Below are 24,156 nucleotides of genomic sequence, written 5' to 3'. Positions count from 1 at the left end.
TGTGGTGTAGCTAGTCCTTACTCCACAGCGCTGTGGAGATAGAGACCACGGTTCAGAATAGACCAGGACCAGACTCACCATCTTGGAGAGTTTCTCCACTTCCTCCATGGCGCTGATGATTTCCTGTTCAGAGTCTCGGGCCTGCCTCCAGGCGCTGTCGGCCTTCGTCACAACGCCATCACACCCTTCGCCGCCACACCGGGTCCGACCCTCTGAATCCACGCAGCCCAGACCGCCGCAGGGAGAGGACGAGCACGAGTCCTGACCCGAGGATGGACTGCCACAGGTCTAAGAGAACCAGGAGACCGGAAATAAAGGTTTGATCTGTTTAGTTCATAAAATATATTTCTATAAATCATCTACACGGCCTCAATCTATACGTCGTCGCTGTTGGGTATTTAGTTTGAATCCTTTTCTGTCTGAATGTTTGTTCACATCCAGCGTAACTGGTTTGAGAACATTAAACTGGTTAGTGAACTAACTTCACGTGTTATAAACACAACAAACAGGAAGGTATAATAATCTGGCACCTTGTGGCTTATCTCTGATTGGTCCAGAGTCTGCAGCTCTCCCGCCAGGTCATCGAGCTTCTGAGCATGCTCAGTATGTCTCCTCAGGAACTCCTCTCTGGTTCGGTTCAGTTTGTCCTCTGTGAGTTGCCGTAGAGCGTCTGAGGTTTCCACGGCGCTGCCGGCCTCGATGGTGGAGGCGTTGGCTCGAGCTTCAGACGCCTGAGACTGCAGGAAGTACTTAGTGACGCTGTCGGTCGCCCCTGGCAACACACAGGAAGTACAGGTCAGATAAAGAAAACTTTATTTAAAAAGTCTACTGAAGATGTTCATCCATAATCAATATTAATAAAATCTCCTAACCAAGCTGAATACATAAAACTTATTTATTCCAGCATCCTTTGCACTATGCTCCATAATTAAAATAATAATAATTTATCATAAAAATAATTTAGCAACACTTCAGCACTGTTTCTCTGTTTAAAGGGCTCTGAACCTCTGCAGTAGTGTGGACGCCAGGCGTAAACATGGCAGATGAGATTAGTAGCAGTGCAGATGTTGCCCTAATGTTGCCCAAAGCATTGCAACGTATTGATCCCAGGAAATCCACTGGAGATGATAAACTGGTTCTACTTTTACTAAATGATATATGGTGTCTGCCCTGGCAGCTCTCTCTGTTGTTGGAGATCTGCCACCTTACATCATCCTGGCTCCAGTGATTGGCTTACACTTGAAGCCCCCACTGTTAGCACTAAACCTTCTGTGGTCAGACACGTACAACGACTATTTTTGTCCATTTTGTCAGTTTAAATCCTTAACAACCATATATTTTATCAGCAGAGACGTGTCTCTGGTTTATTGGCTGTGTCCCAGGTGACAGCCAATCAGCAGAGACGTGTCTGTAAACTCGTGGTGATAAAAAGGCAGAGAGCTCACAGCAGGGTGTTCAACGCCCCCCCGTTTCAGTTTAAATAAACTGTTTGCTACAGTTTGTCGGGGCTGAACGTGGCCCTGATGTTACAGAACAGGAAGTATTTTAACAGAACAGGAAGTAGTTTTACAGAACAGGAAGTCATTTTTCACCCCTGATGTTGGAGTTCTTGATGAACTGGACCTGGTCCAGCAGCTCCAGAACCGTGCGCTCCAGTTTCTGAGCGTCCGCCGTCACAGAGTCCAGTTTACTTCCTGCAGCCGAGTCCTCTTCCTGCAGCCGGACCAGCGTCTGCTCAGTGTGGTTCAACGTCTGGCTCAGGGCCCCCATCAGGTCACTGGGTGAACAAACAACAAAAGTTGATTTCATCTCACCTGGCCTGCTGCAGCAGATTTAATAACATCTGCTAGTGTTTAGGGTTAAGAGCATAAAAAAAAACACACAAAGGATCAAAAGCATAGAAATCTGATGCATCTAAAACCTCAGTTGGTAGAGCAGGCGCACATATATAGAGGTTTACTCCTCGACGCAGCAGCTGTGGGTTCGACTCCGTCCTGCGGCCCTTTGCTGCATGTCATTCTCCTTCTCTCTCCTCTTTCATGTCTTCATCTGTCCTGTGGAATTAAAGGCCTAAAATGCCCCAAAAAATAATATCAAAAATAATAATAATATAGGATATATATGATAATAATAACCTGGCCTGCTGCAGAAGGTCCTGGACATGGATCAGCGGTTGCTCCGCCGGGTTCTGGTTCAGGATGAGTCGGATGTCGGCAGCGCTCCTCTCCAGGCTGTCGATGGACTTCCTGTACGGCCCGCTGACTCCGCTAGCTCTGACGGCGTTCACCTTGTTGACCAGGCGGTGCGTCTGATTGGACAGCTGGCCGATGACGGTGTCCCACTCGGAGAAGCACTGGTGGCAACGTTGGCAGTCGGGGAACGTCCCAGAGAAGCCGCGGGCGCAGACGTCGCAGCGCGGGCCAGACACGCCGTCCACACACACGCAGTGACCGCTGCTATGGTTACACTGCGGCGCCGCCGTGCCGAGAGGGTCGCAGTCACACGCTGAAACACACACACAAGCAGGGTTACACACTGTCACACACACATACGCACACAAACAGGCTTACACAACCAGGGTTACACACTGAGACACACACAAGCAGGGTTACACACTGTCACACACATACACACACAAACAGGCTTACACAACCAGAGTTACACACTGAGACACACAGGAAGACTCCTCAGAGACAAACTTCCTGTTTAACAAAACTGCTGAGAATGTGTGTGTGTGTGTGTGTGTGTGTGTGTGTGTGTGTGTGTGTGTAACATCTGGTTTGTATTTAAGCTGCAGAAACAAACATCATGGCATCCCTCAGCTGAGCTTGTCACTAACAAAGCCTCTTTGTGGATTTCGGGCATATTTGGAGGTTCAGACAGATCTCTGGTCTCGTCTCCATGGCGACGGGACCGTCGGGCCTCAGGGAACATCTTGACTTAATATATATGTCACAGCAGATCGCAGCAGACGATTCTGGGAGAAGGAATGCCTCCGCGACTCAGCAGGGATCTGAACCCCAAGTCAGCAGTTTCTCCCTCCCTCACAGATCTGAACCCTGACTCAGCAGTTCCATTCATGTTTTCTGTCTGTTCTGATGTCTTTTATCCTCAAGAGGGAGGAAACAGAACGACGCTCCGCCACTTTTTTTCACCAAGTAAAGAATAAAAATATACTCAGTTCACATAATCCGGTTGAAATTCATATTTTAAGCACATGACGATCCAATATTTATTGAAGTGTAAAATAAACAAAAAAACTGCGGAAGCGGAGAGCTCGTCTTTGTGAAAATCAGCGGTGCTCTTTGGTAAAAACGCTCACATATCACTGAGCATCAAGAACAAATCCAAGACTCGTCTTTAGAAAAAAGGTGAGATTCCTTCATTCCATCTGACTAATATCAGATTCATAACATCAGGTCAACGTGTTTCTTCAGGTGAAATAGACTAAAGGTATCATGTTGTCCAGCCAGCCCTACTGTCTGACTCACTGAAGACTTATTAACGAACATCAACACTCCTTTTTCTCTCTGTTCTGAAGTTGGGACATGTTTTAATGAATCAGAAACACTAATGTTTGATTGTTTGAACACCAGTTCTCTGATTTCTTAGCGAGGATATATAAAGTGAGCATACCGTGACATTTGACCTCTGGGTCTCCCCAGAACAGCTCTCTACACTCGCTGCATGTTCTTCCTCCGAAGCCGGGCTGACAGGAACACTGACCGCTGATCTGTGGAACAAACAAACTCATGTTCAACGTGCAGAAGAAACCGGAGGCTCAACGTTCCACTGCAGAATGGGCTGAATGTTTGAAAGAATTATTTTAAATGATTAAGAAACTGAAGATCAAAGCTTTTTTTGTGTATTCTGTTGTGATCCTGTGTCGGTGGCTTCTCACCTCGTTGCAGGACGTCCCGTATGAGTGTTTGGCATCGCAGTCGCAGGCCTGACAGCCGTGGCCGCTCGCCATGTTCCAGGTGTCGGCGGCGCAGCGGTCACAGTGCTGGCCCGTCACGTTGGGGAGGCAGCGACACTGACCGCTGCTGCGCTCGCAGTCACAGTCTCTGGACGGCGGGCAGCTGGAGGGCTCGCTGCCCAGCCGGTTACAGACGCACTCTGGGGACGGGAGAGACAGACACTTACTCACCATTAACCCTAACCAAAACCCATTCATCCACAGGTTACAGAACCAGACCACATCACCATTCATCCAGAGGTTACTCAAGAGTTTCATCTTCAGCATCAGTTAGCGTCCACTAAACGTTCTGTTATTCTGAGAGTCTGACAACATTATGGGATGGATCCCTACAGAGATAGACCTTTTAGTTAAAGAGTAAGATCCTTTTAGTTTAACATGAAACAGCCCCAAAATCACCATCACCAAACCCACCAGACTCCATGTAAATAATCAGTACTTTTAGCATCTTAAAACACACTTCAGTCAAAGTGGACAGAAACTAAATCAAACTATCAAAAGCCGTCTTGGTTCATCTTTCCACTGTTCCAACAATCACCACTCTGGTTTGGTTGAAATAAACCCTTAATTCACCCATTTACATGTGGAGATATGCTGGCTCTATACACGCTAAAAGTCCTGATTATTTACATGGAGTCTGGTGGAGATATGCTGGCTCTATACACGCTAAAAGTCCTGATTATTTACATGGAGTCTGGTGGGTTTGGTGATGGTGATTTGGGGCTGTTTCATGTTAAACTAAAAGGATCTTTAATTAGATGAGCCTTAAATGGTACCCAGTAAAGCCAGTATACTCACTGCTACAGTCCTGCAGCAGGGCGTTGCCGTAGTAACCCAGCTTGCAGCTCTGGCAGGCGGCGCCCTCGCTGTGGTAAAGGCAGCGCAGACACTCGCCAGTCTGGGCGTCGCAGGACTCAGGGTCCAACATGTTGATGTTGTTGTTGCACTGACAGGGCTGACACTGCCCTCCCACCTCCCCGGGGTTTCCATAGTAACCAGGGGAGCACTCGTCACAGCGAGCACCTGCAGAGAAGAAGAAGAGTTACAGACGTTGAACATTTCTGACGAACAGTTTCATCTGTAAAATATAACAATCTGTTGTTTCCAGACCCCAGGAGTGACCCCCCCAACTTGTTTGTTCCAGCATTATTCTGACCTTCTAGTGGCGGCGCCCTCTAGTGGCCGTAGTAGTTCTGACGGGAGTTTATTCTATTTAAACCTGACAGCCAATCAGAAACCAGTTTTATGAAGCTGAGTAAAGTCATAAAGTCAGAAGATCTTCATGTGTGTTCCAGTCTGTTGGAGGTTTAAAGTGGAAACAAAAGGAGAACGTTTGGGATTCCTGCGTCTGTCAGCAGCTGATTTCAGCCTCAACAACTCATTTCCTGCCGTAATAACAGAGTACATCACATTCCTGCTCTCAGCCTCTGTTTCCATCACACTATATCACTCTTCTCTTTATATTAGACCTGTTATATCACTATTCTCTTTATATTAGACCTGTTATATCACTCTTCTCTTTATATTAGACCTGTTATATCACTATTCTCTTTATATTAGACCTGTTATATCACTATTCTCTTTATATTAGACCTGTTATATCACTCTTCTCTTTATATTAGACCCGTTATATCACTCTATATCACTCTTCTCTTTATATTATACCTGTTATATCACTCTTCTCTTTATATTATACCTGTTATATCACTCTATGACTCTTCTCTTTATATTAGACCTGTTCTATCACTCTTCTCTTTATATTAGACCTGTTATATCACTCTTCTCTTTATATTAGACCTGTTACATCACTATATATGACTCTTCTCTTTATATTAGACCTGTTATATCACTCTATGACTCTTCTCTTTATATTAGACCTGTTCTATCACTCTTCTCTTTATATTAGACCTGTTATATCACTCTTCTCTTTATATTAGACCTGTTACATCACTATATATGACTCTTCTCTTTATATTAGACCTGTTATATCACTCTTCTCTTTATATTAGACCTGTTATATCACTCTTCTCTTTATATTAGACCCGTTATATCACTCTATATCACTCTTCTCTTTATATTATACCTGTTATATCACTCTTCTCTTTATATTAGACCTGTTATATCACTCTATGACTCTTCTCTTTATATTAGACCTGCTATATCACTCTGTATCACTCTTCTCTTTATATTAGACCTGTTCTATCACTCTTCTCTTTATATTAGACCTGTTATATCACTCGTCTCTTTATATTAGACCTGTTATATCACTCTATATGACTCTTCTCTTTATATTAGACCTGTTATATCACTCTGTATCACTCTTATCTTTATATTAGACCTGTTATATCACTCGTCTCTTTAAATTAGACCTGTTATATCACTCTTCTCTTTATATTATACCTGTTATATCACTCTTCTCTTCATATAAGACCTGTTATATCACTCTATATGACTCTTCTCTTTATATTAGACCTGTTATATCACTCTTCTTTATATTATACCTGTTATATCACTCTATATGACTCTTCTCTTTATATTAGACCTGTTATATTAGACTTGTTATATCACTCTTCTCTTTATATTAGACCTGTTATATCACTCTTCTCTTTATATTAGACCTGTTATATCACTCTATATCACTCTTCTCTTTATATTAGACCTGTTATATCACTCTTCTCTTTATATTAGACCTGTTATATCACTCTTCTCTTTATATTAGACCTGTTATATCACTCTATATCACTCTTCTCTTTATATTAGACCTGTTATATCACTCTTCTCTTTATATTAGACCTGTTATATCACTCTATATCACTCTTCTCTTTATATTAGACCTGTTATATCACTCTGTATCACTCTTCTCTTTATATTAGACCTGTTCTATCACTCTATATCACTCTTCTCTTTATATTAGACCTGTTGTGTCATTCTATATCACTCTTCTCTTTAAATTAGACCTGTTATATCACTCTTCCCTTTATATTATACCTGCTATATCATTCTATATCACTCTCCTCTTTATATTAGACCTGTTATATCACTCTGCTCTTTATATTAGACCTGTTATATCACTCTATATCACTCTTCTCTTTATATTAGACCTGTTATATCACTCTTCTCTTTATATTAGACCTGTTATATCACTCTTCTCTTTATATTAGACCTGTTATATCACTCTTCTCTTTATATTAGACCTGTTCTATATCACTCTATATGACTCTTCTCTTTATATTAGACCTGTTATATCACTCTTCTCTTTATATTATACCTGTTATATCACTCTTCTCTTTATATTAGACCTGTTATATCACTCTATATGACTCTTCTCTTTATATTATACCTGTTATATCACTCTATGACTCTTCTCTTTATATTAGACCTGTTCTATCACTCTTCTCTTTATATTAGACCTGTTATATCACTCTTCTCTTTATATTATACCTGTTATATCACTCTATATGACTCTTCTCTTTATATTAGACCTGTTATATCACTCTATATGACTCTTCTCTTTATATTAGACCTGTTATATCACTCTGCTCTTTATATTAGACCTGTTATATCACACTATATGACTCTTCTCTTTATATTAGACCTGTTATATCACTCTTCTCTTTATATTATACCTGTTATATCACTCTATGACTCTTCTCTTTATATTAGACCTGTTCTATCACTCTTCTCTTTATATTAGACCTGTTATATCACTCTGTCTCTCTTTATATTAGACCTGTTATATCACTCTATATCACTCTTCTCTTTATATTAGACCTGTTATATCACTCTATGACTCTTCTCTTTATATTAGACCTGTTCTATCACTCTTCTCTTTATATTAGACCTGTTCTATCACTCTTCTCTTTATATTAGACCTGTTATATCATTCTATATGACTCTTCTCTTTATATTAGACCTGTTATATATCACTCTTCTCTTTAAATTAGACCTGTTATATCACTCTTCTCTTTATATTATACCTGCTATATCACTCTATATGACTCTTCTCTTTATATTAGACCTGTTATATTAGACTTGTTATATCACACTATATCACTCTTCTCTTTATATTAGACCTGTTATATCACTCTTCTCTTTATATTGGACCTGTTATATCACACTATATCACTCTTCCCTTTATATTAGACCTGTTATATCATTCTATATCACTCTCCTCTTTATATTAGACCTGTTATATCACTCTGCTCTTTATATTAGACCTGTTATATCACTCTTCTCTTTATATTAGACCTGTTCTATCACTCTTCTCTTTATATTAGACCTCTTCTATCACTTTATATCACTCTTCTCTTTTATATTAGACCTGTTATATCACTCTTCTCTTTATATTAGACCTGTTCTATCACTCTTCTCTTCATATTAGACCTGTTCTATCACACTATATCACTCTTCTCTTTATATTAGACCTGTTATATCACTCTGTATCACTCTTCTCTTTAAATTAGACCTGTTATATCACTCTATATCACTCTTCTCTTTATATTAGACCTCTTCTATCACTCTTCTCTTTATATTAGACCTGTTATATCACACTATATCACTCTTCTCTTTATATTAGACCTGTTATATCATACTATATCACTCTTCCCTTTATATTAGACCTGTTATATCATTCTTCTCTTTATATTAGACCTGTTATATCACTCTTCTCTTTATATTAGACCTGTTATATCACTCTATATGACTCTTCTCTTTATATTAGACCTGTTATATCACTCTTCTCTTTATATTAGACCTGTTATATCATTCTATATCACTCTTCTCTTTATATTAGACCTGTTATATCACTCTTCTCTTCATATTAGACCTCTTCTATCACTCTATATCACTCTTCTCTTTTATATTAGACCTGTTATATCACTCTGTATCACTCTTCTCTTTATATTAGACCTGTTATATCACTCTGTGTCACTCTTCTCTTTATATTAGACCTGTTATATCACTCTTCTCTTTATATTAGACCTGTTATATCATTCTATATCACTCTTCTCTTTATATTAGACCTGTTATATCACTCTATATCACTCTTCTCTTTATATTAGACCTGTTATATCACTCTTCTCTTTATATTAGACCTGTTATATCACTCTTCTCTTTATATTAGACCTGTTCTATCATTCTATATCACTCTTCTCTTTATATTAGACCTGTTATATCACTCTTCTCTTTATATTAGACCTGTTATATCATTCTATATCACTCTTCTGTTTGTGTCTGCAGGGCAGCTTGTGTTTGACTCGTCTTTATTTCTCTCAGAAAGCGTCCTGCTGACGAGAGCTTCAGGCTGAAGGTCAAACTGTTATTATTCTGTTTTATGGTTTAATCTAGTCTCGGATATAGAACTGATTCATCAGGAAATTAATATAATAATGCATTTTTAATGCATTCCTTTGCATTTTTATCTACTTCAATGTATTTCCTTCTGTTGATAATAAGTTTTAATCTCTGTTAAGTTACATAAAATACTATTTTCTTTACCTCTGTATGGTTGTTTACCTTACTGTTAGTGTTAAAGTTTTTCTTACCTCTGTATAGTTGTTTACCTTACTGTTAGTGTTAATAAAGTTTTTCTTACCTCTGTATAGTTGTTTACCTTACTGTTAGTGTTAATAAAGTTTTTCTTACCTCTGTATGGTTGTTTACCTTACTGTTAGTGTTAATGAAAGTTTTTCTTACCTCCGTATGGTTGTTTACCTTACGGTTAGTGTTAAAGTTTTTCTTACCTCTGTATGGTTGTTTACCTTACTGTTAGTGTTAATAAAGTTTTTCTTACCTCTGTATGGTTACCTTACTGTTAGTGTTAATAAAGTTTTTCTTACCTCTGTATAGTTGTTTACCTTACTGTTAGTGTTAATAAAGTTTTTCTTACCTCTGTATAGTTACCTTACTGTTAGTGTTAATAAAGTTTTTCTTACCTCTGAATCCGGTGTTGCAGACACACACGGCCTGCTGGGAGTCGTCGCCACGGTAACAGCTTCCTGCAAACTGCCGCAGGCTGCCGGGGCCGTCGGGACACATGCAGGGGCGACAGTGGTCACCTGACCCTAACACCGGGTCGCCATAGTAACCATCCAGACACCTGGACAGAGGGGAGATACAGGAAGTGATGAGGACCAGTTATTGGTTCAAAAGTCTGAAGTTGGAGGAGGGGGCGGGGGGTGGAAACCCTGGGGACGGGACTCAGGTGTATCTCACCTGTCACAGGTGTGTTTTATATATCACCTGTCACAGGTGTGTTTTATATCTCAGGTATATCTCACCTGTCACAGTGCGTTTTATATCGCAGGTATATCTCACCTGTCACAGGTGTGTTTTATATCTCAGGTATATCTCACCTGTCACATTTGTGTCTTATATCTCACCTGTCACAGTGTGTTTTATATCTCAGGTGTATCTCACCTGTCACAGTGTGTTTTATATCTCAGGTATATCTCACCTGTCAGAGTGTTTTATATCTCACCTGTCACAGGTGTGTTTTATATCTCAGGTATATCTCACCTGTCACATTTGTGTCTTATATCTCACCTGTCACAGTGTGTTTTATATCTCAGGTGTATCTCACCTGTCACAGGTGTGTTTTATATATCACCTGTCACAGGTGTGTTTTATATCTCAGGTATATCTCACCTGTCACAGTGCGTTTTATATCGCAGGTATATCTCACCTGTCACAGGTGTGTTTTACATCTCAGGTATATCTCATCTGTCACAGTGTGTTTTATATCTCACCTGTCACAGGTGTGTTTTATATCTCAGGTATATCTCACCTGTCACAGGTGTGTCTTATATCTCACCTGTCACAGTGTGTTTTATATCTCAGGTACATCTCACCTGTCACAGGTGTGTTTTATATCTCACCTGTTACAGGTGTGTTTTATATCTCAGGTATATCTCACCTGTCACAGGTGTGTTTTATATCTCAGGTATATCTCACCTGTCACAGGTGTGTTTTATATCTCAGGTATATCTCACCTGTCACAGTGTGTTTTAGATCTCAGGTATATCTCACCTGTCACAGGTGTGTCTTATATCTCAGGTGTGTCTCACCTGTCACAGGTGTGTTTTATATCTCACCTGTCACAGTGTGTTTTATATCTCAGGTATATCTCACCTGTCACAGTGTGTTTTATATCTCAGGTATATCTCACCTGTCACAGTGTGTTTTATATCTCAGGTATATCTCACCTGTCACAGGTGTGTCTTATATCTCAGGTGTGTCTCACCTGTCACAGGTGTGTTGTATATCTCACCTGTCACAGTGTGTTTTATATCTCAGGTATATCTCACCTGTCACAGTGTGTTTTATATCTCAGGTGTGTCTCACCTGTCACAGGTGTGTTTTATATCTCAGGTGTATCTCACCTGTCACAGGTGTGTTTTATATCTCAGGTGTGTCTCACCTGTCACAGGTGTGTTTTATATCTCAGGTGTGTCTCACCTGTCACAGGTGTGTTTTATATCTCAGGTATATCTCACCTGTCACAGGTGTGTTTTATATCTCAGGCGTGTCTCACCTGTCACAGGTGTGTCCGGTGCTGTGGTCCCTGCAGTTGAAGCAGCGTCCTGTGTCGGCCTGGCAGTCGTCGGCGTGTCCGTTGCAGGAGCAGGGTCGGCAGGTTGGGAAGCCCCAGTGACCCGGCAGACAGCGCTCACACTGCCGACCGTACGCTCCGGAAACACAGACGCACTGACCACTCAGCTGATCGCAGAACGAACTCTGAGAGCCCTGAGGGTCGCACGCACAGGCTGCAAACACACACAACGCAGAAACACTATAACATATATACATTTACAGTTTACAGGTTTACAGCTGCAAACACATAAACAGTTTGTATAAAGTTTACGGTCGGGACTGTAGGGAAAGGTTTTATCTGTTGCCAAGAACAAAACCGTAATGACCCGAATTTAAGACAGGTTTTTCCTTATGAATATATGAAAAAGTGAGGTGGTCCTATATTTAGGATCTAGATCGGGGATTCTCAATTATTTTAACCCAGATAGGGCTGGGTTAAAAGAATGGATCTTTGTTTGAGTGATCTAATATTGATGAATAAAATCCAGAAATTGATCTTTTAATATTTGTCTTTTCACCATGGATGTAGAAGTAAAAAGTCCTTTAAACAAAGTTTTCTGCTTGGAGTTTAACAGCAGAAGTTCTCTGAGAATCTCTGTCGTGGCACAAAGAGACTCAAAAGGAAGAGGTTTGTAGACTTTATTTAATGTCACACGTCTTTGTGACGTAAATGCATGGTTTATATCCAAGATATACTGGTGTTGGAACTGAAGTGTCCCTAACTGATTGATATCCAGTCAGAAATGTAATCCAATCAGGACCTTAGGAATCGGAATCCAAATCATTGGCGATACCCAGCTCTAGTCAAAGATCCATTTCTGGATTTTATTAATCTATATCAGATCACTCAAACAAAGATCTATTTAAACTGGAGAATCCATTATTTTAAACCAGTCCTAACTTATTGACGATCATTATCAGTAAGTATTGATTCTAAATGAATAAAAAATGAAGGGATGGGGGTTCTGACCTCTGCAGCCGTTAGGTCCGAACTGGAAGGTGTCCGGAGAACATCTGTCACAGTTCCTGCCGACCACGTTGGGCCGACACAGACACTGACCGCCGCTGGGATCACACACCGTGCTCAGGGAGCCCTGAGGATCACACTGGCATTCTGGGAAACAGAGTCCAAACATAAAGGGTGAGAATCAAACTGGCATTCTGGGAAGAGTCCAAACAGGAGATGAGTTAGAGACAACCAACAGGAAAACTTGTCGACAGATCCTTTCCTGAGGGAGCGACGGTGACAGATTTACGAGCCAGACGGTCTGAAGGCGCTGAAGAATGTGAGGAAGAAGAATCTAGTCGAGTCTTGTTTAGGAAGTCAAGGATCAACGAGACGGAAACATTGCTTCATCGCTGAGTGACATCACTCAAGAGTTCAACACAAACAGGAAGAAAGAGTAAGTATGTTGGAGTCTCAGCTTTCTGTAGAGTGAGGCCCAGATCTGTCCTAGAGCAATGTGTAAAGAGATAATTTGGCCTGAAAGCTGAAGTTCGCTTTTTTGAAATTCTTCAAATCTTTTCTGTGGAAACATTTACACCTTTACTGATGTGGACGAATTGTTTTGGAGTAATTACATTTAAAAAGAGTGTCAAAAAGTTTCAAAAAGCGCCACAAATAGCGTTGAAAGCATCTGAAGAGTGATGTGTATGTATGTCATCAGATTTAAGGTGGAGTCATCAGATTTAAGGTGGACTGGCATACCTTTGGCTCCCTGGTGCAGCATGGCAGAGATGCTGAAGATGAAGTTTCTGCAGATGTCGGTCATCTGCGACTTGATAACGCCCTGACTGTTCTCCAGACAACGATAACGCTGAAAAATTTCCCAACCACTGTTCCCGCTGGACTCTCCTTCTTCTGAAGATCCTGTGAAGATCTCCAGGTTCTTACAGTGAGGCATCAACACGATCTGAGGGTCAAAAAGTTCTTACAGTGAGGCATTAACACCATCCGAGGGACTGAAAGGTCTTACAGTGAGTCATTAACACCATCCGAGGGTCTGAAAGGTCTTACAGTGAGGCATCAAACAAAATGATGAAAACCACCATGAAACCAACTGACTGCACTTTAGAAATTCACACATAGGCGTCGGAACGATTGCATGTGGCTGGGACAAGCTCTGCCCACTTTTTAAAAGATATTCGACCAACTCACTTTTACTGTCTCTAATTCTGCGCATCAGTCCCTTCCCATCCCTTTTCAGAGCGTCGTCAGTCAAATTCATTCCACTTGAGGAATGACCCAATACATTAACGTGCCCATATTATGAAAAATCACTTTTCTGGGATTTGGGGTGTTATTTCGAGTCTCTGGTGTTTCCACACGCATACAAACTTGGAAGAAAAAAAAACATCCATGCCGTTTTGAGTGAGATACGGGTTTCTGAATGTATCCTGCCGTCAGTAACCATTTTAGGCTATACAAGCAATTGTTTAATTAAAAGGCATCAGAATACAGGAAATGGCATTTACTCCAGTAAAACATTTCTGAGGAAGGACCAACACACAATTTGTGTATTATCATATTTATAATAATAATGTGAATCTGTTGCTTACTTTATACAGTGTAGTACACAGAAAAACTTATGATCCATGTTACTACTTTCTCAGAGTAATCGATTAGATGATTGGCAGAAAATGATTCTTCATCTACTAATAAAAAAGTAATAATTTTTTAAGCAAAAACTCAAATCCTATTTCCAGCTCTTCCAGTGGGAGTATTTTCTTTGGAGAATTATCTTTCAATATTTGGGTTTTAGACCAAAAGAGATTGTCCGGTTTTCACGTGCTCGGCCATGCTGCAGGTCAGTCTGACATACGGTGATTTCATGCTGGTCAACGCTCCAATTAACTGACAACAGAAGGTATACCAGTTACAGTTCTCAAGGACGCACGCACACACGGACGCCACAGCACGCTCTCTTTCTCCTTTCTCTCAACGTCTCCACCACGTGTCACGCTATTCTCCCACATGTAGGAACCTCGTGGATTAACCTGCAACATGTCAGCTGTTTGGACATTCTTCAGCGTGTGTGAAGAACATAACAAGTTTGCAATATGCAACACCTGCACGGAGAAAGTGAGACACCAAAAACCCAAATCACATTTCTTTAGTTGATATCTGATGTGAAAAGAAGGAAATGGTTCTGACATTACTCTTTAGATGTGTGTGAGTTTCCCCCACCAGGAGTACTTTATATAGTTCTGTTTTATAGTGATCCATTATCTGTTCAACACATGTTCTATTAAAGAAAAGATAGAAAATAAATATTTGTGTGTGCTGTAAAGTGGTTAGAAAAAATTTAATCTGAATCGGCTAAAACGGTATCGGCTGGCCTAACTCAAAGAAAATTGGAATCGCCCTAGAAAGTTGTAATCGGTGCATCTCTAATGTAAAGATATGATCGTGGTCGGGAACATAATCTGCAGATTTATGGATAATGTAAATAAGGGCTGGTTGTAGCCTTATTCCCAGATCGTTTCCTTACCGAGTCAATGAGTGTGTACGGAGACTGGACGTCGCTGACGGCCGAGTAGAGCGGCAGACTGAGGCGGACCGTGTAGTTCAGACCAGATTCAAAACAAACCGGTCTGGGAAGAGCCACGTATCTGAGGGGACAAGAAAACTAGTTACTCACAGTTTTTACTTCCTGCTGCAGATGAGCCTTATATAAACTTATGTTTTACTTCCTGTTGAAGATGACTCGTATATTAATGTATTTTTGAATGTTACCGTGAGCCGGGATGAAGTGAGATCATCTGGTGGTCGTCGTCAGGAACCGTGTTGACACAGCGACTGTCTGCTCTGATAGATCCAGGTCTCATCACTGTCATCAGAACCTCCTCCCATTGGTCGGGCAGCTGCAGCACCAACGCATCATAACTTTCATGGTTTAAACATTGGACTTTAACCCCAACATGTTTTCTTTTTATTCTCCTTTCTTTGGTCATCTCTTTTTCAACTTTTTACCTTCGCCAACACGGTTATTAGGGGTGGGGGGTGGGTATCACATGTATCGTGATTTAGAACCATAGAATTGATTTTTAGAGCTGAATATTTTGTTTCTACATTATCGCCGATGGCTAATACATCATATCTGTTTCCAGGGAAACAGAGCGAAAGCAGAAAAAGATGAAGATCCATGTTATGTTCTTCTTTACAAAGTAAATTAATGTCATTAACTAGGTTTCGCCACTGATCTCCTGAATCAGTTCCAATTCACAAGGTCCTGATTTGATCACATTTCTCCTACCTGAGGTTCGTAGCGGATGATGATGTCGTACTCCATGGAGTGGGGGATGTTGTCCACGGAGAACTCCAGGAAAGCCCCCTCTGGGACGTTGACCAGGCCGATACCTGTCCAGGTGGGACTGCGGTCCAGAGGGTGGGGCCGCGGCACCACCGTCACTCCCTGAAGGACGACATGAAAACTTTGACCAGTCACAGGTAGTGCTCAAAGCTTTTGTTTTCATATTTCTCATGCTTTAACAACAAATATCAAAGAAGACTATGGAACCAATTTCCCCGGGAAAAAAGCAAAGTTATGAAATGTTAGTCATGAAATAACTCCAAACTATGAAGCATTTTTCCATTTAAATAGTATAACTCGTCGGGCTAATAAAGAGGAGAAGGCTAAGACTTAAACTTTTTAATTAACAAAAGATGTGCAGCAGCAGAGTAATCTGGAAGAGATCTGGGTGGTTTGTGGTAGAGCCAATAAAGTACAAGACCATATCATCGGGCCGCCATTGTAAATAACAATGTGTTCTTAATGACTTGCAGGTTAAATAAAAACAAAGTGTTCAGACAGGAAGAAAATATTATTCATGTTCTAGTTAAAAGCAGTGGGGAGACTAAAGCAGTTTTGAGTTCAGTCTTTTTTTAAACTTTGCACTCCTAATTTTAACTTTTTACATCCCATAATTTTGATGTCAAATGTGGCTTAGTATCATAACTTTTGACACACCATCTGTGATTTTATTTTTATCATTCTCAACCTTTCAATGTTTTGTACATGATCATCCACAGAAAACAGCAGGATTTAAAGATGAAGGAGCTCATGAGTCTTCAAAGGTCAAAGGTTAAAAAGATGACTCACAGGTCCAAACTTGGCATCCTCGGCCTCGTAGGTGTAGTGATCCAGAGCGATGAAGTAGAATCCAGACTGGACCTGATCACAACGTCGACCGAACATATGATCTCTGCAGACGCACTGACCGCTCACCTGATCACACCTGCAGGAACACGCACAGATTATCCAATCAGAGACTGTTGATGATTCAGCTGTTAGCAGTTAGCAGTGATTTGGATGTTGCAGGCAAAACTGAAGCTCCATCAAGCTGCATTCTCTCTAACTTCCAGCAGGGGGAGACTCCACTGGCTCCAAACAGAAGTCTGTTTCTATAGAAGTCTATGAGAAAATGAGCCTACCTCTCTCTTGATTTATTACTTCAGTAAACATTTTCATAATGAGTTTATGGCCTCAATCGCTAGTTTCAAGTCTTTTTTTTAACACAGCACGATGTTCATTTAGTAAATGATGGTTCCATTTATTCTAAAATAGAGGATAAAGCGGACAAAGCTTTAGGACCTGTCAATCAGGACAGAGGCTTAGCAATGCTAACAATGCTAACACTGTGGACATAAAAATTTCAGCGTTCTGCCAACCAAGCTAGCTAGCTACCGCTAGTGTTGCCAACTCTTTTCCAATGAAAGTAGCTAGCTGCAAACGTCGCTAAAAGGCGCTAGATGACATCATATACTCAGACAATATCACGTTTCATTTGAATAAAGTTCAGTTGATGTTGTCAGCAGACTGCCTGAAGAGAAGAGGGAGGGAGACATCGTGCTGTGGACTGATGACTCTGAGCAGCATGAATGATCAGAAATTAAGTAGCATTAGCTGGTAACTTAAGGGAAAGTCTGCAGAGGTTCTGTTCTGCCTTACATGCAGATGAAAGTCTCCAGTACCCGAAGGGCTGTGTTTATCCGCCGGTAAATCTCCGCTGGATGACTCACTTCAGAAGGGTTGAAAATCAGAAACTTTCCCTCTTCAGCGTTTAGCAAAACAACACTTAGACAGCTCCAGCCTCTTGTTCTACAATGGTCACTTCTGGTTCCAAAAAGCCAAGACGGCCACGGCCAAAAATCCAAACTCACTGCTGCGACGTTCATTATTTCTACAGTCCGAGATATGAACTCACCGGTTGTTGATGGCTCCTCCTAGGTCACAGTCACATGGTCTGCAGCCGTCCATATCGTTACTGAGACCCCAGTGTTCAGCCTTCACACACACACACACACACACACACACACACACACACAATTACAGTACAATAAGTAATGTAAAGATGAACTCAGTGTGAAATCATTGACCCTGTCAGATACACACACATCACCTCTCTCGGTTATAAATGTGTAATAACTCTTCTCACCACACACTGGTTACAGTCTCGTCCCATCACCAGACGTTTACAGAAGCAGCTTCCTGTTTCACTGTCGCAGGGATTTCCTCCAGGAAGAGTTCCCACTGGACTGCAGCTACACGCTGAAAACACACCGCAACAATATACACATTAACAACACACACACAGCAAAAATATACACACACACACAGCAACAATATATACATTAACAACACACACAGCAACAATATACACACAAACACACACAGCAACAATATACACATTAACAACACACACAGCAACAATATACACACACACACACACACACACACAGCAACAATATGCACATTAACAACACACACAGCAACAATATACACACACAGCTACAATATTATATATATATATATATATATATATATATATATATATATATATATATATATATATATATATACACATATACACATACACACACACACACACACACACACACACAGTCACAATAAGTAGGTCTCAGTGTGTAGGTGTTGTGAGGTGACATCTACACTGCTACGTTTTGGTTTAAATATGAATGTATCTTGTGCCACATTTCCGCCTGACGTCCACAATGCTGCGGCCTTTCCGAGCCCCTAAAACATTTGGAAACAGTGCTGCCCTGTTTTGGTTTAAAAGTAACAACACACAACCCACACCGGCACGCACATGCTCAGTGTGTGTGAATGGTCATGTGATATGTGATGTCAGAGACGTTAATATGGACGCAGATTACTTCTGCTATTGGAGCTAAACCGAGATGGTTTCTGTCTTAAAACGCTTAAAAATGAGAACGTAGCAGCGTAGATGTAGCCTGAGAGTGTAGGATTGTGTGTCTCTGTGTTGGTATGGTGTTTAGTGTGGTACCCGTGCAGCCTTCAGGCGTGTCACTCAGCCCGTAGTGCGCCGGTTTGCAGCGCTCGCAGCGTTCTCCTTCCACGTTGACTTTACAGCGACACTGACCAGCGATCAGACCAGCTCGAACGTCCGTCAGGCCGTCACAGATTCCTCCGTTCAGAGAGCCCAGAGGGTCGCAGTTACACACTGCAGACACAGGACAGGAAGTTAAATAAAGTTCCACAGGACAGCAGGTTGCATCGTCATGTTAGGAATAATAATATCATGGTTAAAGAGACAAAGAGAAGAAGACATATTTGTGTTTATAACTCAAACATCAAACACTGTGTTCACACGGCCTGCGTTTTACCCGAATACAGACGGAGCAATAACAGATAGTGATTTAAAGAGGCTCCGCATGTTAGGACGTCTCTCTGGTTGGGTTAGGGTTAAGTTAGGATTTAAACAGTGACTCACACTGACAGATGTTAGGGTTAAGTTAGGATTTAAACAGTGACTCACACTGACAGATGTTAGGGTTAAGTTAGGATTTAAACAGTGACTCACGCTGACAGATGTTAGGGTTAAGTTAGGATTTAAACAGTGACTCACGCTGACAGATGTTAGGGTTAAGTTAGGATTTAAACAGTGACTCACACTGACAGATGTTAGGGTTAAGTTAGGATTTAAACAGTGACTCACGCTGACAGATGTTAGGCTTAAGTTAGGATTTAAACAGTGACTCACGCTGACAGATGTTAGGGGTTAAGTTAGGATTTAAACAGTGACTCACGCTGACAGATGTTAGGCTTAAGTTAGGATTTAAACAGTGACTCACGCTGACAGATGTTAGGGTTAAGTTAGGATTTAAACAGTGACTCACACTGACAGATGTTAGGGTTAAGTTAGGATTTAAACAGTGACTCACACTGACAGATGTTAGGGTTAAGTTAGGATTTAAACAGTGACTCACGCTGACAGATGTTAGGGTTAAGTTAGGATTTAAACAGTGACTCACGCTGACAGATGTTAGGGTTAAGTTAGGATTTAAACAGTGACTCACGCTGACAGATGTTGGGGTCTCGGACATCTCTCTCGGGGTGTTGGTAGAAAAACGGTTGACACTGCTGACAGTTGGGTCCGGCCGTGTTGTGCTGACAGTCGTCACAGACTCCTCCGCTGACGTTTCCTGAAGCCACGAACATGGCCATGTCGAAGTGACACGAGTCTGAGTGCTGGTTACAGTTACACTCTACAAAACCACAGAAGAAGAAGAGAGGAGATTCAGTTTCCTGTCAACCGACTTCAAATTAAATTCATCTCTAATCTGATCGAGGTCATGATGATTGATCATTGATCAGATATAAAATCAGGATTTAAGAAGAGACCAGTCAACAGTGGTTACAACCAGTAGAAACCAGTTTACAGCAATAGTTTACAGCAGTAGAAACCAGAAGAAACCAGTTTACGGCAGTATAAATCAGTTTACAGCAGTTTAAACCAGTTTACAGCAGTAGTTTACAGCAGTATAAACCAGTTTACAGCAGCATGGACTGACTTTTGCAGGCGTTGGTGTTGCGTCCCTCGGCGGGTCTCCACGGCAGGTCGTGGTAGAAGTCCTGACATTGCTCACAGTTCAGACCTTTAGTGTTGTGGTTACACATGCAGTGACCGTGGACCTGGAGACATAAAACACAATTAATAATCAAAAATCAATCTGTATTCTGAACATGCTTTTCCTGGGTGAAACTCTTATTTTCACGCTTCCCTGTCAAGTGGTGTAGCCGTAGCTAGCTATCAAAGACGGCGGCCGTTCTGCACATGCGTGACTCACATTGTGTCTTGACAGTGTCCATTATCAGGAATATACAGCCAAGGGAGGCCAGAGCGACTCACCATGCCCTCAGTGGCCTGGCCGGTTCCCTGGACTGGGGCGCACTCGGAGGCGTGTCCGTAGCAGAAGCAGTTTCCTCGGACCACCATGTCGAAGACGGCGTAGTAATACTTCTCCTTGATCTCCATGCGGGAGTCCAGCAGGTTGTCTCCAAGCGTGTGCAGTTTGGTGAACTTCACCCGCAGGTCCGTGATCTTCAACATGTCTGAACAAAAGATCAAAAACAGCTCAGTGACGGATAATAACTAATAATCAATAACTCCATATCGCAGATCAGACAGAAGTTATGGGCGGCGGTGAGGAGACGTACTCTGGATTCGGGGGCTGTAGGGGTCATCGATCCTGAACGCTGGGTCCAGGACTCGGAAAATCACCTGGAAGAAAACAAATGTAAGATCATTTATTTATACCTTTATTGAAAACTTAACAGTTAAGGATTACAGCACAGTCAGAGATGGGTATCGCCAATGATTTCCTAAATCAATTTGATTCATAAGGTCCTGATTCAATTACATTTCTGATTGGATATCAGTCAGGTCAGTCCCAATCCCACTTCATCTGGATATAAAAGAGATCCTCAGAGAACTTCTGCTGTAAACTGTCAGAACAATTAGAAACCCTCTTTATAATGCACCAGGTTCATGTTTACATTAAGAACTGAGCCCCAAAAAGTTAGCTTTAAGGACGTTTTACTTCTCCATTCATGGTGAAAAGACAAATATGAAAAGATCCATTTGTGGGTTTTATTCGTCGATATCTGATCACTCAAACAAAGTTTTGACGGGAGGATCCGTTATTTGAACCCAGGCCTGATCAGAGACAACCAGAGAGATTCTTTCTGTACCTCTCCTTCAGTGGACGGCTCGATGTCCGAGTAACGCGAGTCACAGATGACATCATCGACCTTCTGCATTGGACCGTGGGAAACCGTTGGGAACGAGGTCTCACAATCATAGGCAAAGTAACGGTAAACCTTCCACGTCTTCCCGAAGTCAGCTGACCGCTCGATCACCATGGCAGCCGGTCGAAACGTCTGAGGAGGGAGAACCACGTTAGAAAACTAACTTTGACTAAATTCAATTCAATTTTATTAACAATGTCAAATCATAACAGAAGTTATCTCAGAGACACACAACAATTCCCCCAAAAAACATGCAAGCATTTGGTGGCAATGAAAACCTTCCTTTAAACAGGAAGAATATCAAGAAGGTCTGTGGTGTTCATGTGAGACTGCAAAGATCCTCTAAACTATCTAACACCAACTATAGTGCACTGTATAATAAACAGGAAGGGAGTCTGACCAATCAGAACACAGTGTTTCTATTCACTCAGTGAGGTTTACACTGACTGTCTGATGTGTTTACTGGGAGTTTACAGAAGACATGGAACAACTGTTACAGGCTGAGAGAACCAACCAGTAGTACCTCATCTATTAGCCTGGGATTACCCAGAACCCCCTGCTGCGTGCAGAACTCACCTTAAAGGTCATGATGAGATGTGTGAAGTGAAACTCGGCCTCCAGCTTCAGCTGCACTGTGACGTTCTCCACACCTGCACACAGTTAACACCAACACATCGGCAATAAGAAGCAATAATCTACGAAGCAAACGTATATTTATTAAGTTTGATATATGCACATCGCCCCTATTGGCCAGGCTACTCAACAGACGCCCACAGGATACAGAATCTCTATGAAAAGGAAGTGAGGTCTACATGAAGACGGATATCTGGAATATCTATGGAATATATACAACAGATACAACTTTTAAAAACAACAACACAGAGTAATCATGTTTTCTATGATGGATGAATAATCTTAAAGTTTGATGGTTATTAATTTCTGACTGAAGAAGACTGATGATCAGTTTGTTTCCAGCTGCAGATCTTTGTTGAATGTTTCCGGTCTGTCTCGACCTCCTGTCACATTAAACACTCTTTTATTTCTCTCAATCGCAAGCCTTTTTAATCAGTAAATATTAACACTACAGTCCTTATTTTATGAATGAAGCTGTGTGAAGTCAGACATACTGAACTCAGCTTTAGTTTCTCTAAAGGTTCTTGTTTCTCGGGAAAGTTCCTGCAGTGGAAACATCCTGTTTGTTTTTATCGCCTCTGGTCAAACACCCCGCCCCCACACCTGTAATAATACAGCCTGCAGCGGGGCCCCGCCCCACAGCTTTACAACCTCTGATCCTGAAGAAAGGACGGCCTGCAGCGGGGCCCGCCCCACAGCTTTACAACCTCTGATCCTGAAGAAAGAGAATGACTGAATGAACGAGCTGTCTGTGTGTGTTTGTGTTACGCTGAGAAGTTGAATCCCAGAAACTTTGTAAAGATCAGAGCGGATCACATGTGGAACATGAATGTCTCTGATTGGTCAAACACAAACCTGATTCACTTCTTCTATCAGAGAGAGAGAGACAGACTTGTGAACATTAAAAACATGTATTAAACTCAGAGTGTTTCTGTAACCATGGAGATTCAGGTTGTTGACCAGTAAAAACGGGACTGGTAGAGTTCTGTTGCTTTTCTTTTCATCGACACAGATGCTCATAATTACTAAACAATGTGAACGCAGCAGAATCAAACATCTTTACCACATTCACCATTAGGCTCTAAACTTTCCTCATTTATTCATCTCATTTACACTGGGTGATGACGGTGAAACACAAACAGACTTTTACTTCCTGACTTTAGCTGTTTTTGCACAAAAAGGAGCTCTTTGTCTCTGAGCAGATGTTTAATAAAGTTACAGTCAGCTGATCTGTAATCACTTAATCATCCTGAACCTGGAACAACTCTGACCCCTCTGTCTGTGTGTGTGTGTGTGTGTGTGTGTGTGTGTGTGTGTGTGTGTGTGTGTGTGTGTGTGTGTGTGTGTGTGTGTGTGTGTGTGTGTGTGTGTGTGTGTGTGTGTGTGTGTGTGTGTGTGTGTGTGTGTGTGTGTGTGTGTCTGTGTCTGTGTGTGTGTGTGTGTGTGTGTGTGTGTGTGTGTGTGTGTGTGTGTGTGTGTGTCTGTGTGTGTACCATTCTCAGACTGCCACCAGGTCTTCAGTCTGTTGGGAGCGAACGTTGTGACAACGTTCTCGATGCGATGGCCGCTGGTCTGTTCGCTCAGCTGATTGTACGGCGTCGCCGAGTCGCACAGGAAGCACTTCTTCTCCTCCTGGTTCATCAGAGAGAGAGAAACAGGCAGAGAGACAGGCAGAGAGAGAGAGACAAAGAGAGACAGGCAGAGAGGCAGAGAGAGAGAGAGACAGGCAGAGAGACAGGCGGGGGAAGAGAGAAAGAGGGGGAGAGACGGGGGAGTAAAGAGTTAACGATGAGGTGAATTCCTCAGATTCCTGTCTGGTCTCGGTCAGGACAGATCTCTTCTGAGATCACTCAGACTCTCTGACCAACACATTTCTCAAAG

At 41.6% G+C, this 24,156-nt stretch overlaps 1 protein-coding gene across 1 annotated transcript in view; it reads right to left on the bottom strand.

Moving 5' to 3' along the window:
* lamb1a (laminin, beta 1a) overlaps positions 1 to 24,156 on the bottom strand; it is a 37,346-nt gene that overhangs the window by 9,517 nt on the left and 3,673 nt on the right. Inside the window, exons 3-27 of the mRNA XM_078256251.1 lie at positions 23,769 to 23,907; positions 22,219 to 22,292; positions 21,586 to 21,774; positions 21,052 to 21,115; positions 20,744 to 20,946; positions 20,406 to 20,526; positions 19,911 to 20,099; positions 18,878 to 19,054; positions 18,008 to 18,120; positions 17,777 to 17,856; positions 16,672 to 16,807; positions 15,826 to 15,984; positions 15,306 to 15,433; positions 15,061 to 15,181; positions 13,278 to 13,482; positions 12,540 to 12,683; positions 11,511 to 11,742; positions 9,913 to 10,076; positions 4,778 to 5,002; positions 3,902 to 4,119; positions 3,637 to 3,733; positions 2,136 to 2,505; positions 1,593 to 1,777; positions 531 to 772; positions 79 to 288 (exon numbers count right to left, since the gene is read on the bottom strand). Coding sequence (XP_078112377.1) covers positions 79 to 288; positions 531 to 772; positions 1,593 to 1,777; positions 2,136 to 2,505; positions 3,637 to 3,733; positions 3,902 to 4,119; positions 4,778 to 5,002; positions 9,913 to 10,076; positions 11,511 to 11,742; positions 12,540 to 12,683; positions 13,278 to 13,482; positions 15,061 to 15,181; positions 15,306 to 15,433; positions 15,826 to 15,984; positions 16,672 to 16,807; positions 17,777 to 17,856; positions 18,008 to 18,120; positions 18,878 to 19,054; positions 19,911 to 20,099; positions 20,406 to 20,526; positions 20,744 to 20,946; positions 21,052 to 21,115; positions 21,586 to 21,774; positions 22,219 to 22,292; positions 23,769 to 23,907 — 4,185 coding nt within the window. The remainder of the gene's footprint in view (positions 1 to 78; positions 289 to 530; positions 773 to 1,592; positions 1,778 to 2,135; positions 2,506 to 3,636; positions 3,734 to 3,901; positions 4,120 to 4,777; positions 5,003 to 9,912; positions 10,077 to 11,510; positions 11,743 to 12,539; positions 12,684 to 13,277; positions 13,483 to 15,060; positions 15,182 to 15,305; positions 15,434 to 15,825; positions 15,985 to 16,671; positions 16,808 to 17,776; positions 17,857 to 18,007; positions 18,121 to 18,877; positions 19,055 to 19,910; positions 20,100 to 20,405; positions 20,527 to 20,743; positions 20,947 to 21,051; positions 21,116 to 21,585; positions 21,775 to 22,218; positions 22,293 to 23,768; positions 23,908 to 24,156) is intronic.

Source organism: Sander vitreus, chromosome 8, assembly GCF_031162955.1.
Source record: "Sander vitreus isolate 19-12246 chromosome 8, sanVit1, whole genome shotgun sequence".
NCBI lineage: Eukaryota > Metazoa > Chordata > Actinopteri > Perciformes > Percidae > Sander > Sander vitreus.
The sequence above is the reverse complement of the archived record's forward strand: the minus strand, read 5'-3'. Positions and strand labels throughout refer to the sequence as shown.